This window comes from Scyliorhinus canicula, chromosome 2, assembly GCF_902713615.1.
Source record: "Scyliorhinus canicula chromosome 2, sScyCan1.1, whole genome shotgun sequence".
Taxonomy (NCBI): Eukaryota; Metazoa; Chordata; class Chondrichthyes; order Carcharhiniformes; family Scyliorhinidae; genus Scyliorhinus; species Scyliorhinus canicula.
In genome coordinates this window covers 244,583,232-244,600,104 of record NC_052147.1, presented here as the reverse complement: position 1 = coordinate 244,600,104, position 16,873 = coordinate 244,583,232, and the positions used below count along the sequence as shown (strand labels likewise).

The 16,873-nt window shown below is 47.0% G+C and overlaps 1 protein-coding gene across 5 annotated transcripts in view; it reads right to left on the bottom strand.

The window, feature by feature from the left end:
* Window positions 1–16,873, bottom strand: part of thsd7ba (thrombospondin, type I, domain containing 7Ba) — a 1,373,128-nt gene that overhangs the window by 526,549 nt on the left and 829,706 nt on the right. For all 5 annotated transcript variants that reach the window (XM_038789927.1, XM_038789926.1, XM_038789930.1 and 2 more), the window contains 2 exons: window positions 13,199–13,331; window positions 1,888–1,991 (listed from right to left, as the gene is read on the bottom strand). In XM_038789927.1, coding sequence (XP_038645855.1) covers window positions 1,888–1,991; window positions 13,199–13,331 — 237 coding nt within the window. The remainder of the gene's footprint in view (window positions 1–1,887; window positions 1,992–13,198; window positions 13,332–16,873) is intronic.

Below are 16,873 nucleotides of genomic sequence, written 5' to 3'. Positions count from 1 at the left end.
GCCAACAAGGGTTTTAAAAGAAGGAAGACAAGGGTTGAATAAAGTCAGGTGCATGGAAGATGAGGAAACACCACAGGAATAGCAAGAGAAATCACAGAGTGATTTGATGATTATGCCCACATTGTCACTCTGGAGGTTTGGGTGAGCCAGGTTGTGGACATAATTGTTACATAGAACATAGAACAGTACAGCACAGAACAGGCCCTTCGGCCCTCAATGTTGTGCCGAGCCATGATCACCCTACTCAAACCCACATATCCACCCTATACCCGTAACCCAACAACCCCCCCCTTAACCTTACTTTTATTAGGACACTACGGGCAATTTAGCATGGCCAATCCACCTAACCCGCACATCTTTGGACTGTGGGAGGAAACCGGAGCACCCGGAGGAAACCCACGCACACAGGGGGAGGACGTGCAGACTCCACACAGACAGTGACCCAGCCAGGAATTGAACCTGGGACCCTGGAGCTGTGAAGCATTTATGCTAACCACCATGCTACCCTGCTGCCCCGAAATAGGGAAGCTATCCATAATCCATATTTTTGTCAATCCCAGAATGTTACTGACATAATCAACAATAAGGCTGATGGATTGCATGTGTCTTGTTCACAGAAAACAGACATCCTGGGTAGTAATGCTGTGAGCTGCAGTGCTTGTTGATCCAGAACAGAATGTAAGAAGACAGTGGTGAGTGAGTTGAGTTAGATAGGAGAGTGGTTCACAAGATTTGCCCCCAGTGGCTGTGCTGAGCAAGAAGATTGGTGAGAGAAGTTGCGACAGATAAGGTTGCTGCTTGTAAAGAAGCAACAGCAAGTGCTTCTCAGTACCCTTTGGAGGAGGGGCCTATGAAGAAAATGAACAAAGACAGTTCTGGGCTAATTGGAAGGGTATTTAAGTCTGAGACAGCAGCAGGATTTAGTGATGAGTTGGTATAGAGATTGAATGAGGTAAAATCCCCACTGGATCTGGAACGTCATGTGGCATGTTGGATAACAGAGAAGGGTGGAGACAAGAGAGAAAAACCCGAGAAAGAGTTTTAAAAAGAGAAGATAAAAGTAATTATAAGGCACGGAAAAGATTGACCTAACACGTCCATGCAGCAGGAGAACGCGTTCCCTCCCATGGGTCCAATTCTGGAGTGGAAACCGAAATGCACACGCAGATGGAGACAGAGGGGATTTGGGTTACATGAAGATACATAACATTGACTAAAACACCATCACCACATCGGAACCCAAAGATCTCTTATTCAAGATGCCGTGTATTGGATGGATCAAAATGTGTCAATAACATGATACAATATCTAATCAATTATCAATTAATCAATATCTAATCAATTCAGGTCACAGGCCAAAACTTTACTGGATCAATAATCCCACTAAATACTAAAGCACCAGGTAATTAAGGTTCACAATAATATAGCAGAGCTCTTTTCATCTCTTCAGCAACATGTGGCATGTAAATATTGTAATGCTGCAACTGTTTCAAGAAGTTGCCATATTTACCTTACAGTAAAGGGGGAAAAATCTACAAACAAGTTAGAATCTGAAATCAAACCATATTGCATTTTCAAAATGCAAACGACAAAGGAAAAAAGCAGCAGGAGCACTGCAATGTCAGAGAAATTATTGTAACAACATGCCTTGAGTGGAATAGTTTCTTGATGTAAGCACAAAGGATTCATTCTGGCTCATTATAGCAGCGACATTCTCCATTATTATACAATACTGAGGCATTGCCACATGGATATTCGTGTTTCTGAGTCAACTGCTTTGCGATTGGACTTGGAAGATTAATGAGGAAATTTGAAATTCAGATTATTTCGTCAAATTCTCTCCAAGTGACTGCTGGTAAAACAAGAGAAATCACAAAAGAATCTTACCTCTGGATTGCAAACCAGACCCACAGACCTCAGCCGCTCCAATTGTTCCCTGCCTGACGTAACCAGGTGCCAAAATACAGTGATGCCACTTGTGTATCTTCCATCTAAAGTGAAGTGAAACAAGGGTAGGGATAATTCCTTTCATACCAACACAGAGTTTATTCTTCAGATCTCTACAATTTAATATGGTTTTCCCTTAAAGGAACTCTGGCTCATATGCTGAACAAGAAACGCACTGCAACTGAGGAAACAAATATTTGCTTCATGCAGAGGCATTGATGAGGTCAAGAAATTGCAGACTGAGACTTATTTCCTGTAAAGTTATGGATTCAGTTCTGAATAATCTTCAATATTATCTATACAACGACAACACAGTAGTCATAAGTTTATACATGTTTTGATGAGAAATGTTCAGTCTGACTATTCTTCTTGATTTCTTTGAGGGAAAGGCAACCAATTCAATCATCGTACACCTTCGAGTACTTCAAGTTTCAGAACGGACTTTGGTAAAACTCCACAGAAAAGATGAAGCTTAGCGTTCTGCACACTCCGAACAAAACTTGTAGCTTCTTCTTTAGTTCTCTGCCATGATCTGCAGCACAAGTAGGGCAAGGAGGCAAATCCAAAATCCACCCCTAGCCAAAACAGGGGGCGAACCCTTTGCTGTTGACACTAATCTCTTCCACACCGGCTATCCAGCCAACTGGGCCAGCCAATCCCTGCTAAGGAATAGGAGTTGCTGTGGCAACCTGCATTTATCCACGCAAGTTTGCACAATTCCCAACTTGTCAGGCACTGAAGTCCATGTCCACATGCAGCAAGACTTGGACATAATTCAGGCTTGGGCTGTTAACTGGTAACATTTATGCCACAAAAGTGCCAGGCATTGACCAACTCCAGCAGGAGAGAATCTAACCATTTCCCTTTGATATTCAATTGTATTACCATCACTGAATAATGTACTATCAACATTCTGGGGTTACCATTGAAGAGAAATGGAACTGGACCAACGGTATAAATACTATGGCCAGGATTCTCCGTTAGTCGACGCCGAAATTGGGAAACAAAATTGGGCAGAGAATCGGTTCCGATGCCAAAATCGTGGCAGGCGCCAATTTGACGCCAATTCTCCATCACCTTGACTGGGGCGTCAACGTGTTCCGGAATACACGTACAGCAGACACGGTATGCATATCATTCGCGGGCCCGACCCGGTATTCTCCGGGGCCTCCGCGATTCTCTGCCTCCGATGGCCGAGTTCCCGACGGCATGCTTCACTTATGCTATTAAAAATCGTGAAAGTGGCGTGGTGGCCTCTGAGGGAGAGAGAGGGGGTACGGAAAGTGTCCAACATCGCCATAGTTTGCTGATAGTGCCGCTGGCAAGGGGCTTCTGCCAGAGCCGGAGGGAGTAGTAGGGAGTGGCCAGTAAGTGGACTGTGGGTCGGGGTGGACGGGCACGGAACACCATTGCCGCAGCCTGCAAGGCAGCCATGCACACCGCTAACAGCCCACTTTGAACTTAGTGCCACGAGTTGTATACCCCTTGGGTGCCCTCTGGCCCCAGCTGACTCACCGGCTGTATGGGCATGCTCCAGCACAACCAGTACCATCTTGTTGGCTGGGATGCGTGTGTGTGGGGAGTATAATGTGTGTATGCGGCTGCAACTTGTCGGCCTCCCGAGTGTCAATCACGGACCCAGCAAATCCCATACCGTTTTTCAATGGAATCAATTGTGTTCCACGTCGCACCAGTGCTAGCCCCTTAATAGTATGAGAATCGGTCCAGCTGTGGCACCAGATTTTCTGTCGTGAAAGTCCACAAATTCTGCGTTGGTGTCAGCGGAGAATCCCACCCTATGGCTGTAACTCTCCTCCTGACTCAAAGCCTGTCCACCACCTACAAGGGATAATTCAGGAGTGTGATGGAACATTCTCCACATGCCTGCATGAATGCAGGTGCAACACTCAAGAGTCTTGACACCATCCAGAGCAAAGCAGCCCACTTAATTGGAACTCTACCCACCACCTTAGGTATTCATTCCTTCCACCACTAACAGCAGCCTCCCCGAACAGGCGCCGGAATGTGGCGACTAGGGGCTTTTCACAGTAACTTCATTTGAAGCCTACTTGTGACAATAAGCGATTTTCATTTCATTTCATTTCAATGGCAGCAGTGTGTACCATCTACAAGATGCGCTGCAGCAACTTACCAAGGCTTCTTTGACAGCACCATCCAAATTCATGACCTATACCATCTTGCAGGACCAGGGCAGCAGATGCATGGGAACACCACCACCTTCAACTTCCCCTCCAACCCACACACCATCCTGACTTGGAACTATATCGCCGTTCCTTCACTCTGCTGGGTCAAAATCTGGAACTCCTTCCCGAGCAGCACAGTGGGTGTATCTACACATGGACTGCAGCAGTCAAGAAGGCAGCTCACTACCACCTTCCCAAGGGCAACAAGGAATGGGCAATAAATGCTGTCCAAGCCAACAATGCCCACATCCAGTGAAAGAATACATTTTGAAAAAATGTTGTTGTCCCGAACTATGAACAATGATGGTAGAGACTCCAATATTCTTTCCATCACGTGGCTGACTGGGAATCTCTCCATTCTTACAACCTGCCATTGGCATATGTTGGAATGTTTAGCCGATTGATGTGCAACCTGTCTGAAATCCTGTGTATTGCTCTGAAATGGTCTGACAAATAGCCAAACGGACTCTAGTTGGAGGGATAATGTCAGGGTGAGTAGCCTCAGAACTCAGTATCAGGATTGGTACTGCTTCTAAGTTATATCAATGAGATGGATTGTGAACCCCATGTAAATTGAAGTTATCCAAAATACGTAAATGAAATGAGCAACAACAAATGAAATACAATATTGAAAAAAAGACAGATAACACAGATACTTCATGAATGATGTTGATATTGTTAAGGATGAAGTTGAAGAAGATCCAAGAGTCACAGTTGGCTCAACATTTAACTAATTCAGACAATGCTGAGCAGCATTCAATCATAAGAACATAAGAATTAGAAGCAGGAGTAGGCCATCTGGCCCCTCGAGCCTGCTCCACCATTCAATGAGATCATGGCTGATCTTTTGTGGACTCAGCTCCACTTTCCGGCCCGAACACCATAACCCTTAATCCCTTTATTCTTCAAAAAACTATCTATCTTTTTTCAAGTTCTTTGAATGCTGAAGTGCATGGTCCAAACAGTTAGATCGAACTTGTAGTACTCTGGTCAGACAGTTCTTCGGTTTCTGTGTCAGCACCACTCAGTGAGATCCAAAGGAGATATTCAAATACTGGAGGCAGTGCAGAGAAGAATGATGAAGATAATTTTTAGTGTCAGAGGTTTGGGATATAAAGAACAATTGGAAAGTCTTGGGCCTTTCAGCTAGGAAAGGAGAGACCTGTCTGAAAGGTGATCTTACAGAGGTATATCAGACAGGTGATCTTACTGCGGTATATAAGATAGTAAGTGATGGAAGAAAGGCTAATCTGAAATAACACTGAGGTAACAGGAATTAAAACTGGGAAAAGGTAACTCTGGAACTCATATCAGGATGTTCCTCTTCATGGACACTGGGAGGAATTTTCCATTCTCTGCAGAGTACAGGCCAAGGCGAGAAACCCGAAGTGCAGTTCACAGACTACATAGCTGGCTTTTCACATCAGATAACCCAGCACTCTGTGCAAAGAATATCTGTAGGCATGTTTCACGCCATCACGTTGGCGGGGCAGGCAAATGCCAACAAATAGGAATCCCAAAATCAGGGCGCCCTTTCTAAAGAATACCCCAATCTCTGATAGAAAACACAGGAAAACCTGTCCCCCACATACACACGGAGAACACCACCCCACACGCACAAGAGGAACCCCTGCCCAACACAGTCACAAGGGAATCCCCCATGGACACAGAGAATGCCCCTCCCCCTATGGACACAGGGAACCCGTCTCACACGCACTACGGGAATGCCCCCAAAGGAGAAGGGGAATCCCTCCCAATGTAGCCTCCCAGAGGGGCATCCAACACTGGCCGCTGGAACTCTGGCATTGCCTCCGAACACTGGCATGGCATGCCAGGCAATGCCGGGGACTATGCCAGGGGAAGTGCCAGGGTACTGCGCAGACATGTCCCTCTTCCCCAGGGTAGATAGATGTTTGTGTGCCGCCAGGAGGTTCCCTTCACCATGTTCACGTTAAAAAAAAATTGTAAACCATTCCGATGTGACGTCACACCAGCGAGGGGCAAGTTCCTAATGCAGTGAGAACAATACAGTAGGGAAGTCCGCTAATTCTATGGAAATGAAGTTCCCAACTGTTGTCACCTGCACAGATCTTATTGGGTAGAGACAATTAGTTAATCTTGGGGAAAATGAGCTCCCTAGATAAGGAAGTGGGACAATCATTAACCTTTTCTGTTGTATAAGTAGAGCCGGCCAGTTAGGTACCGGCTAGAGACAAGACCAGTAGCTAACTACTGGTGCTGTGTAAATATTAGTGCAAATAAAGTCAACTTTTGCTTGACTCGCAAACTCGTATTGGACTCTTTGTGGCCCTCACAAAGTTGACGATGAGGATTAGAATCAGTTAGCTGTCCACGCTGCTGAAGCCACCTCCGAGAACTTTTTAGGGAGGCTGTGAGATGCCTCTCTTCGGACGTTTGGATGTATTTGATGCTGCGCTGGAGGATTGGAGCCAGTACGCACAATGAATTGCCTTCTTCCGGGTAAATAACATCACTGAGAACGATGGCCAGACGGTTATTTTGTAGACTGTCTGTGGCGCACATATATTTGGGGCGCTAAGAAGTCTTATGTACCCAGCCTGACCTGACACTAAGACGTTAGATGAGCTTGTGACTTTGGTGGGACAACATTTTAACTCCATCCCGTCCATGATAGTCCATTACCAGTTTAACACTGCGGAAAGGACCTCAGGGGAGTCCATTACTGAGTTCTTATCCAGGCTATGCAGGATTTCAGAGTATTGTAAATATGGCGTCACCTCATCAGAGATGTTATGTCACCAGTTGGTTTGTGGCATCAACAATGTGGCCTCCCAGAAGAGGCTGTTATCAGGCCATTCAGATATAATTGTCCCAAGAAAGTGCAGAATGGGGAATGCAGGAGCTACAGGGGATGGAGGTGGACCCATGGGGTGCATCCCCTCACGTTCAGGAGCCCCTCCCAAGACCCCCACTGTGCCTTGAACGGAACGACATAAGGGCCTAGGCCAGTGGCTGAAGGAAGTTCCTTTTCGAATGGAGCCTTCCCAGAATCCTTGGCTGCAATGCGTCGGCTCATCATGTGTGATGCTTCCCTCGATGATACTGGGACCAACCTCAACATCCCATACATTGACTGCAATGGAAAAAAAGTACGCACAGACTGAAAAGGAGGGCCTGACTGGTCTTTTTTCACCAGTACGTAAATGGCTGTCGCTTCAATATCATACCCAATCATAAGCTTCTGCTAGGATTTTTCCAAGAGGATAAGGCAATTCTGCCCATTGCTTCTGTGTGGATCTAGCGCTGGGCCTTGCTGCCCAATGTCGACAAGTATTCTCTGGAGCAGAAGCCGGGGACACAAATAACGAACGCCGATGTACTGAGCCGGTTACCTTTGTTGACCCCTTGTCAAGCCCCACAATGGTCGAGTTGGTTGCAATTCTCAATTTCATGGACTCATTGCTGGTCACAGCATTGTGGATCCGTGAATAGACCCAGGCAGTCCCGGTCCTTAGTTCGGCACTTAGCCTTATACGGTGGACAGCATAGACACCTCCCAGGCAAATTAAGAGCATTTTCCACCAGGCTGTCGGAATTAAGTGTCAAAGATAGTATCCAACTGTGGGGGACATGTGTGGTTGTCCCAGATAAAGGGCAGGAGCTGATCCTAAAGGACTTCCACAATGTTCATCCAGGTATGCCCAAGAGGAAAAGTTGGTACGGAGTTATGTACGGGGGTCAGGCCGTGACGCTGACATTGAAAAGATGGCCCAGCAATGCACTGTTTGTCAGAAGCATCATCAGCTTCCGCTGGCCAGAATGGCCGGGCTGGCATAGGGCGCGGGTACATGCCGACTTTGCCAGCCCTTTTCAGAGGTCAATGTTCCTCTTACTGATTGATGCCCACTCCAAATGGCTTGAGGTACATAGGATGGCAGGAACCACATCGCATACAACCATAGACAAGATGCGTTTTTCTTTTTGTACACACGGCTTCCCCGAAATACATGTCACTGCCAATGGCGCTCCATTCACGAGTGAGGAGTTTGCTGGTTTTAAGAAAGTGAACGGGATATTGCATATTCACACTGCAATATACCATGCGACTTCCAATAGATTGGCGGAGTACACGGTGCAGATATTCAAGAGGCCTCAAGAAATAGTCTTCAGGGTCAGTGTACATTAGACTGGCTTGTTTATTGTTTGTTATGGGACTATTCCACACGCAGTGACTGGGGTGGCCACCACGGAACTCCGAATGGGCCAGCGGCTTCGTACTCGCCTCAGTATGATTTTCCTAGACATTGTCGCAGTAGTACACCACAATCAGGAACAGCAAGAGCTTTGCCCTTCTCACCATCGGTCTGTCAGGAAATTTGAGCCTGATGACTTGGTATTTGTTCGCAATTCGGCCAGCGGCGCTCAGTGGGTCTCCGGCATTATCCTTCGACAGTGAAGCCCATCTCTTAACAGGTGCACACCCAAAGTTATGACCTCCATCAGCACCTAGACCAGATTAGCTCCAGGAGGCCACTTCTTCGGCAGATTCATCATCCTCGGAGGTTGCTTTCCCCGCCGCAGTGGTTGCCAGATTTGGTGATACTGGATGCTGTCTCGGGATGTTTGGCGCCATGCTTACGTCCTACTCGTGCGATTTACAGAGCCCCAGGAGAATCGAGGCTCTGAGATGACAGAGACCCTAATCCCTGACTCAGCGATGAACATGCAGGGCGCCTCCAAGGGGTAGCCCTCGGGTTCGCAGCCCAGGGACTTGCAACCACTGAGGCATTCATCACGGAAACACCTTTCACCCTCTCGACCTACACCACTCAATCCAGCACCTTGGGTGCATGATATCCAGCCTGATGCCAAAAAAGTCCAATCCCCTCCTTCGCCAGGGTCTTTGATAGATTCCTCAAACTTTTCGGGAGAGGGGTGGGGGAGGGGGCGGTGTTTTAACCTGCACAGATCCTATTGGGTAGGAACAATTAGTTATCCTATGGATCTTGGGCAATATGAGCTCCCTAGATAAGGGGGCACGGCAATAGTTAACCTTTTCTATTGTATAAATGGATAAACAGAGCCGGCCAGATAGGTACCAACTAGAGAGGAGACCGGTAGCGATGTACTGGTGCTGTGTAAATATTAGTGCAAATAAAGCTTGATGTGGTGCAATCCCATATTGAGGTGGTCCACTCCCTTTCCTCCATGGCCGTGATCATGCAGACCTTGGCTGGCACGGCAAGGCAGTGGGCCTCCAGGACTGGCAGCGCCAGGTGACGGGGGAGCCTCAGGTGTTCGCTCCACTTGCACCCTTGTCCCATGTAGTAGCCTGGGGACCCCAAGGGAGGAGGAAGTGATGGGGGTCTGTATCGGTGACCCCTCCAGGGGAGGTGTCGGAACACTGCAGTGCCTCGGACTACCACCCCCCCCCCCCCCCCCCCCCCCGCCCCTCCTGTCCCTGGCGCATCACATGGGCCACGGGGAGACCAGGGTGGCCACCTGGGACATCCAAATAGCAACAGGCCCCATCCAGGCCCGGTCGCCCCAGAAGGCAGCTGCCACAGAGGACCCAGGTCCCAGGGCAGGAATTACAGTAGGCCGCCTCCACTCTCGATGTACCAACTGGGGATCCTCCTAGGCATAGCATTAGGGCCTGTAAGGCCAGAAAGTTAAGTTGGCACAGGTGCAGGGCACAGTTTAGCAAAAGGGATGAAGGCACTAATCTGTATATATGTTTCCACATTAAACAGCTGAGCACAACATTGCTACCTGCCTCGGTGTTCTGTCAGAAGGATGTGAGGGGTGGGCTGATCTGGGGTAGCTGCAGAGGGGACGTAGTGGGGGGTGGGCAATGGGCGGATGTTGGGTGTGGGCGTGACCCAGGGAACGCAGTTCAGCCAGCACTCAACGATCAGGTTACCACCCCTCACCATTCCCACCCCCGCCACCCCAGGGATTCAATGGGACCATGTGATGGCCTGGCCAGCTTGCATGCAGGGATCACCCAGGTGGATGGTGGTAAGTGCGACCATGAGCCAGACATTGTCATATGATGGGGAGCACTAGAGCTCATCGCAGAGTGGGTTGTCATCATCCTTCATTCCATGGATCATACCCGCTGTTACTGCCAACCCAGGGCCTGCATCCTGTAGTGAAGCAGATATGTATCAGGGAGGGAATTGCAGCTGCGGGGTGGTCATTGGGAGGGGGAGGGGGGTTGATGTGGTGGTGGGATGCAGTGTCCGTGCCTCTAGCCATTCCCCACCCAGTTGGTGAACCAGAAGGTGGCGTCAGAGTGCCCCTGTGCACTGACCTTGATGCGCACGTTTTGCAGACTCCCATGCATGCCTGGGCCCTAGAGCCTGCCCATCTTCACCCTCCCCTGTATTCTCCTTGTCAGACAAATACAGGCGTTTATCCTCCTCCTCCAGTATGTCGCCCCTCTGCTGGGCGATGTTGTGGAGGATGCAGCAGGCCACCACGGTGTGGGAGACCCACCCAGCACTATACAGGAGGACCCCTTCAGAGCGGTCCACGCACCAGAACATAGAACATAGAACATACAGTGCAGAAGGAGGCCATTCGGCCCATTGCGTCTGCACCGACCCACTTAAGCCCTCACTTCCACCCTATCCCTGTAACCCAATAACCCCTCCTAACATTTTTGGTCACTAGGGGCAATTTATCATGGCCAATCCACCTACCACCTGGACCGCATCTTCAGGATGCCAAAGCACCGCTCGATCACGCTCTTGGTCGTGGGATAGGCGTCGTTGTAATGGGTCTCCGCGCCAGTCTGTGGCCCTCGGATAGGCATCATCAGCCACGACCGCAGTGGATAACCTCTGTGGCCCAGGAGCCAGTCCCTCAGGCCTGGGGAGAAGGTGGGGGAGCCTCGAAAAGGCCAGGAACCGTCGATCCCATCAATTACCTCTGGACCCAGGGCATATTGGCAATTGCGGTGAACCCTGCTGCCCTGGCATCCAAATGGACACAATCCACATTGAAATGTAAGTATTGTGCCGACTGGGCATAAAGGATCTCCGTGATAGCACAGATGCACTTGTGCACCAAATTCAGTGAACTCCTGGACAGGCCCTCACTTGGCACCTGGAAGAAGCCGGTGGCGTAAAGGTTCAGAGCGACCATCACATTGGCTGCCACCAGGAGTGGGTGTCCTCCCCCATTCCCCAAAGTGTCAGGTGCGCCATGTCGCACGGTCCACCTGCTCAGCCAGAGCCTTTGATGGTATGCCCGATCCAGCAGGCCCTCGAATGACAGGCATTGCCGGTACACACGAGGCTTCGTATGACACCTCCTTTGCACCTCCTTCTCCTCGGCCTGTTGGGTGGCTGGCTCTCCATTCCTCACTGGCTGCCTCCTGTTTCTCCAGCAGGCTCCGCTGCTGCAGCTTCCTCCTAGTCGAGCAGCTCCAGGTCTTACAGCCACAGTGCATCCCCAGGACTGCGGCGACTCGGAGGAGGGCCGCCATTGCTGGTTGATTTCTAATATCCATTGTCTGCAGGGGGTGAAAGGCCGACATGTTTGCTGCCGGGGATAACATTGGCTGGTGCTGCCCTTGCCAGCGGTTCCGCAGCCTCCATCCGGCACCGCCCTGTAGGGACTGATGTGGCCGTTGTCTTTGGGCAGGCTACCTGGTGCCCCACCGGTGGGTGGCGGCTGGTTGGGCAGGATAGTATGGTGGAGGCTGCGGTGCGGGGGTGGAGGGTAAAGACTGGGGTGCTGTAAACCAGGGGCCAAGGTGTGTGAACAGTGGGGTGTGCAGCAAGGTAGATGCCTTGTCGGCTGCGGCAATGGCGGTCCGTGCGTGGATAAACCTGGCCCCACGGCCCATTCCCCTGTAACCCACCCCCGGCATTGGCAGCACGCACACCCCACCCAACTCCTCCGCCCGGAAATGGGTCATTTTAAGCTGTTTTCTCGTATGAGGTTAATCCTGTGTTGGCAATAAAGTTTATTTTAATATACCATATCCCTATTTGTTTATGGACTCATTCCTGGTGTGAGGTATCCTTTCCTCGCAGTTTTACAAACTAAAACTAAATACTAAATAAAATATTGGAGTTTCTGTCGGGTATCCTAGCAACTGTTCGGGTCCGGTCCAGACCAGACCCTGAAGGATTTTACTGTCATTGAAGAATTTTTGAAGTGTAGTCACTGTTCTATGATGCAAAAGCCAATTTATGCACAGCACATTCCACAAACAGCGATGTGATAATAACCAGATAATCTGATTTAGCGATGCCGTTGGAGGGATGAATACTAACCAGAAATATTGTTATGCAACCTTCTACATTCAATCAAGAGAACAGATGGGCCATTTGTTTATCATCTCATCAATATGAGAACCGCCTCCAATAGCGCAGTGCGCCTCAGTACTCCTCAAGTGCAGGAATGGGATTTGAATCTCTAACTTTTGACTCAAGATGCGAGCTATGGCTGACACTGACCAACAGCCAAATTTAAGCACCAACTGTATCTTTTTGTATTCTTTTAGTGCATTCATGCAATTAGGATTATTCTGCAAAATACTCTCATTTTTAAAAGCAGACATATATGTTTTCAAAGTTATGTGTAGTACTTTAATAAAATGTAAGATTCTGCTGTTTTTCATGATATTTATTTTAGTAGGTTGGCCTGTTATCACAGCACAATTGTGAATGTTCAACATTTCACCAGTTGAACAATTCACATTTGTAAAAGGTGCCCTATATACCTTTATTTCCTTTTATACAAATGTTTGAGGTAAATACGATTGTGATAAAATCCACATGGGAATATTACCAGTCTTTCACTTTGGTATAGCAACATTTGGAATACATATCACCAACTTAACGGCATTAAGTGTTAATGTTGTTCGGACTGAGATTTATGAATGGAGTACGTTGAAATATTAGCAAACCGTGACAAGGTTTTAGCAAATAATCCACCTTATGATTGGCAATTTTTAAAAATTCTGTGACTTCTAAATACATAGATTATGGGAATCTGCTCGAGATGAGCAATAGTTCAATCCACTCCTTGTGTTCAAATACTTTTACCTATAGTTTGGGCAAAGGGGACGTGCTTCACATTCTCTTTCTTCATACAGAGTATCTGGGCATTCCTGGCCTCGATTGTTAGGCTTCTGAATAATAATTCTGTGGCGAGACTGTTTGGCCAAAGAAGAATTACCTGAAGAAAATCAAAGTGATGGAAAATTGGTCAGAGATTTTGCTAACGTGAAGCGAGACATTAAAGTAGGAAAATAATGGTGCAGTTCACAAACATATCACCCATTAGTTATTTTTCTCAACAGCCCCCTCACCCACAAGCACCCCCCCAGTACACACGTGTGCACATACACACACACATACGCACACACACACAAACCTTGATATTCTCGAGAGAAAATGGTAGGTAGTTAATCTTATCCCTGATGTCTACCCATTCTGCGTTTCTAAAAAATGTACTGACCCAGAATCCTTTGTCATTTGAGTTTGCTATTCTCCACAAGGAAGAAGGCATTTTGCAGTCATTCATTGCCTTTCTCTGACAGACTGGCTGAGATTAAGAACTCACCATTGGGAAAATCAGAAGCACAAATCCCATCCAACCAATCTGTTGCACAGAAACCCTGCTATACACCATTGCTTCGCGTCACTCGAGAGGTTTTTTAATAAACTGCGAGTACACTGAAAGAGTAAAATCTTACATTACATCTGGCTAAAATTTCCAAAGTTTACCAAAATTACATAGAGACGAAGAAGCAATACTATTTCCTGACTTTGCCTGCTGGTGGAAGAGCACGTCGAATTTTAACAGTTAAAGATTTGCCTTCACTCATCCAGCTGAAATCACAAAATTAGATTTGTTTCTATAATGGATACAGTTCACTGTGCACTTTTAATCACTGTGCACGGCTGAGTTAACACAATTCAAGGACAATGTCACCAAGAACCTTAGAGACTGGTCAACAAATTCACTATGCAAACAATCAGTCCGATTTTAATTAACAGGAATATGTTACAGTTATTGGAGCAAAACAGCTTTTTTACTCCTGTAATTGTAAAACAATCTTCTTGATGATAGCTGTGGGAATTCATTCATTAAATTTGAATTCATTTTGCTTGGTTGCTTTCAAAAGGGGACCTGCACGTTTAACTTTTCTCAGATTTTATATAATTGTTGAGCATTTGCAAACTTGTAATGTTCTTGAATACAAATTGTGATTGAAGATAAAATCCATACCTTTTGATTGAAACTTCAGACCCACATTCCTGCCTATTCCTGATAATCTTTCAATCCCTTGTTAATTAACAGTCTATCCAGCTGTACCTTAAAGCAATTTAAGGATTATGCTTGCACTGTTTTTTGAGGAAGAGAGTTTCAAAGACTCCCAAGCCTCTAAGTGAAAAGATTCTCCTCATCTCGGTATTAAGTGAGTGACCCCTTATTTTTTAGACCCCTCGTTCTAGATTCTCTTATAAGAGGAAACATCCTTTTCACATCCGCCCTGTCCATAGATCCTAAAGGTTTCAATCAAATCACCTCTTATTCTTATGAGCTCTAGCATATACAAACCTAACCTTTCCAACATTTCCTCACAAGACAACCCGCCCATTCCTGGTATTAGTCCAGTAAACCTTTTCTGAACAGCCTGGAATGCATTTACCGACATCTGAAATCTCTCACCATTTAGATGATATGCTTCTTTTTTATTCTTCCTATCAAAATAGACAATTTCACAATTTCCTTGGCACTGGCAGCCTAGCTCTGCCCCTTCAGGTCCCATCCCTTCAGGACCTACCCCTTGGCACCATGTCCTCGACCACCTGGGGACTATAATGGCGTCTGTGTCCCCTTGCTTGGTCAGCACGCCTGATCTCCGTTTGTGGAGGCCAGTAGTGATTCGTGCCGGCTCCACGCTGCACCAGTGAGTGGGAGAATAGCAGGGGCCGGGAGAATCCGGTCCACAACTAATCTTGCATATTCAAATGAAGATTTGAATATGCTAATCTGTTTCAGCTAATCTGGTTCACCACTGCAAGGGGGTGAACCAGATTGCATCTGATGGGAATGTCCAGGAAAATCGGCTTACAATTGACAACTCATTCAAATCCCATTTCAGGGTTCAGCCAGTATTTTGCTGACATAGCAGGATTTGCGCCGGGTGCAAAGTGGCAGGAAAATTACACCCAGAAAATCTACTAGGACAATGACTATACAGAAAGTGTTGATATACTCTTCTAGCTCATCACAATGATGGCACAATGATTACCACTGCTGCCTCACAGCAACAGGGTCAGGTTGAATTGCGGCCTTGGGTCACTATTTGTGTGGAGTTTGTATGTTCTTTCCATGTCTGTGGGTTTCCTCCAGGTACTCCGGTTTCCTCCCAAAGTTCACAGATGTACAGGTTCGCTGGATTGGCCGATCTAAAATTGCCCCTTAGTGTCCAAAGGTGTGCAGGTTAGGTTATGGGATTCCGGGATATGGGAGAGTGAACATCGGTGCAGTGCTCATTCGAAGGGTAGTTGCAGACTTCATGGGCTAAATGGCCTCCTTCTGCATTGTAGGGATTCTACAATTCTAAAGAATGGTCCACTTAGAGTTGATAACTGGGACATTGAAGAATCTAATCACCTATGTCATAATATAATAGCCAAGGTCTTCCCAGGCATGAGCTAATCAATTACCTTCTGCGGAATAGGCATCATTGAGTGAGAGGCTATGTGACCAGGCTCACTATTCTTGAAATGTACTTTATTACACCACCCTTGTTGCTACTAGCACTGTGGAGAAGTAGTCTGCAAATCGATAAGTAACGTCATCTTTCTCCCGGCTGTGCTCAAGTTCGGAGCCCCATCTCTCTTACAGTTTGGAACATACAGAGATAGAGAACTTCAATCAAAAGGAACTCTGCCTACATTTTTAATATAGGGGGGAAACAGACACAGACGTTTGAAGGACACTTCAAAATTCCAAACAGTGTTTGCAGGAGAAAAATCAGGACCAGCATTAAAATAACTGTCTCTGGCATGAACAGCAAAGGAATCATAAACGGTGCACATTAATTTTCTTTCTTGCCTTTTCTCATTGAAATTTAATTTGACTAAAAGTTAACAACTCGTGTACATGTACATGTATAAGACCATAAGACTGTAAGAAATAGGAGCAGAATTAGGCCACTTGGCCCATAGAGTCTGCTCCGCCATTCAATCATGGCTGATATTTTCTCATCCCCCATTCTCCTGCCTTCTCCCCATAATCCCTGATCCCTTATTAATCAAGAACCTATCTATCTCTGTCTTATGTATGTGTGTTGCAAAGTTTGGGACATGGGTTTACCTTTTTAAATATCTTTCTATCTTTACCTGGGTGGGATTTTAGCAGAATAGAAACTAACCCCTTTGTGAATGAAGGGAAGAAATCCGGTGAGATTGAGGGAAGGATTTTCTGGCCCTTCTCGCCCTTCCCTTCTGATCCCGCCGAAGGTGACACTCCACGGCGGCTGCCCCGGTGGTGAAATGGGCGAGCCACACAAAATATCACTGATTTCAATGGAACCAGAAGATTCTATCAGTGACCTCCACCACCAGGGAATATCCCACCTTGAGTTCTTTGTAATCAGCACGTAAATAGTTAAATACAGACACTGAATTTGTCTAAATTACAAAAAATCCTGTTCCAATCAATATAACAGGAAAGAAAGGCAAACTTGTGTCATCTGTCCT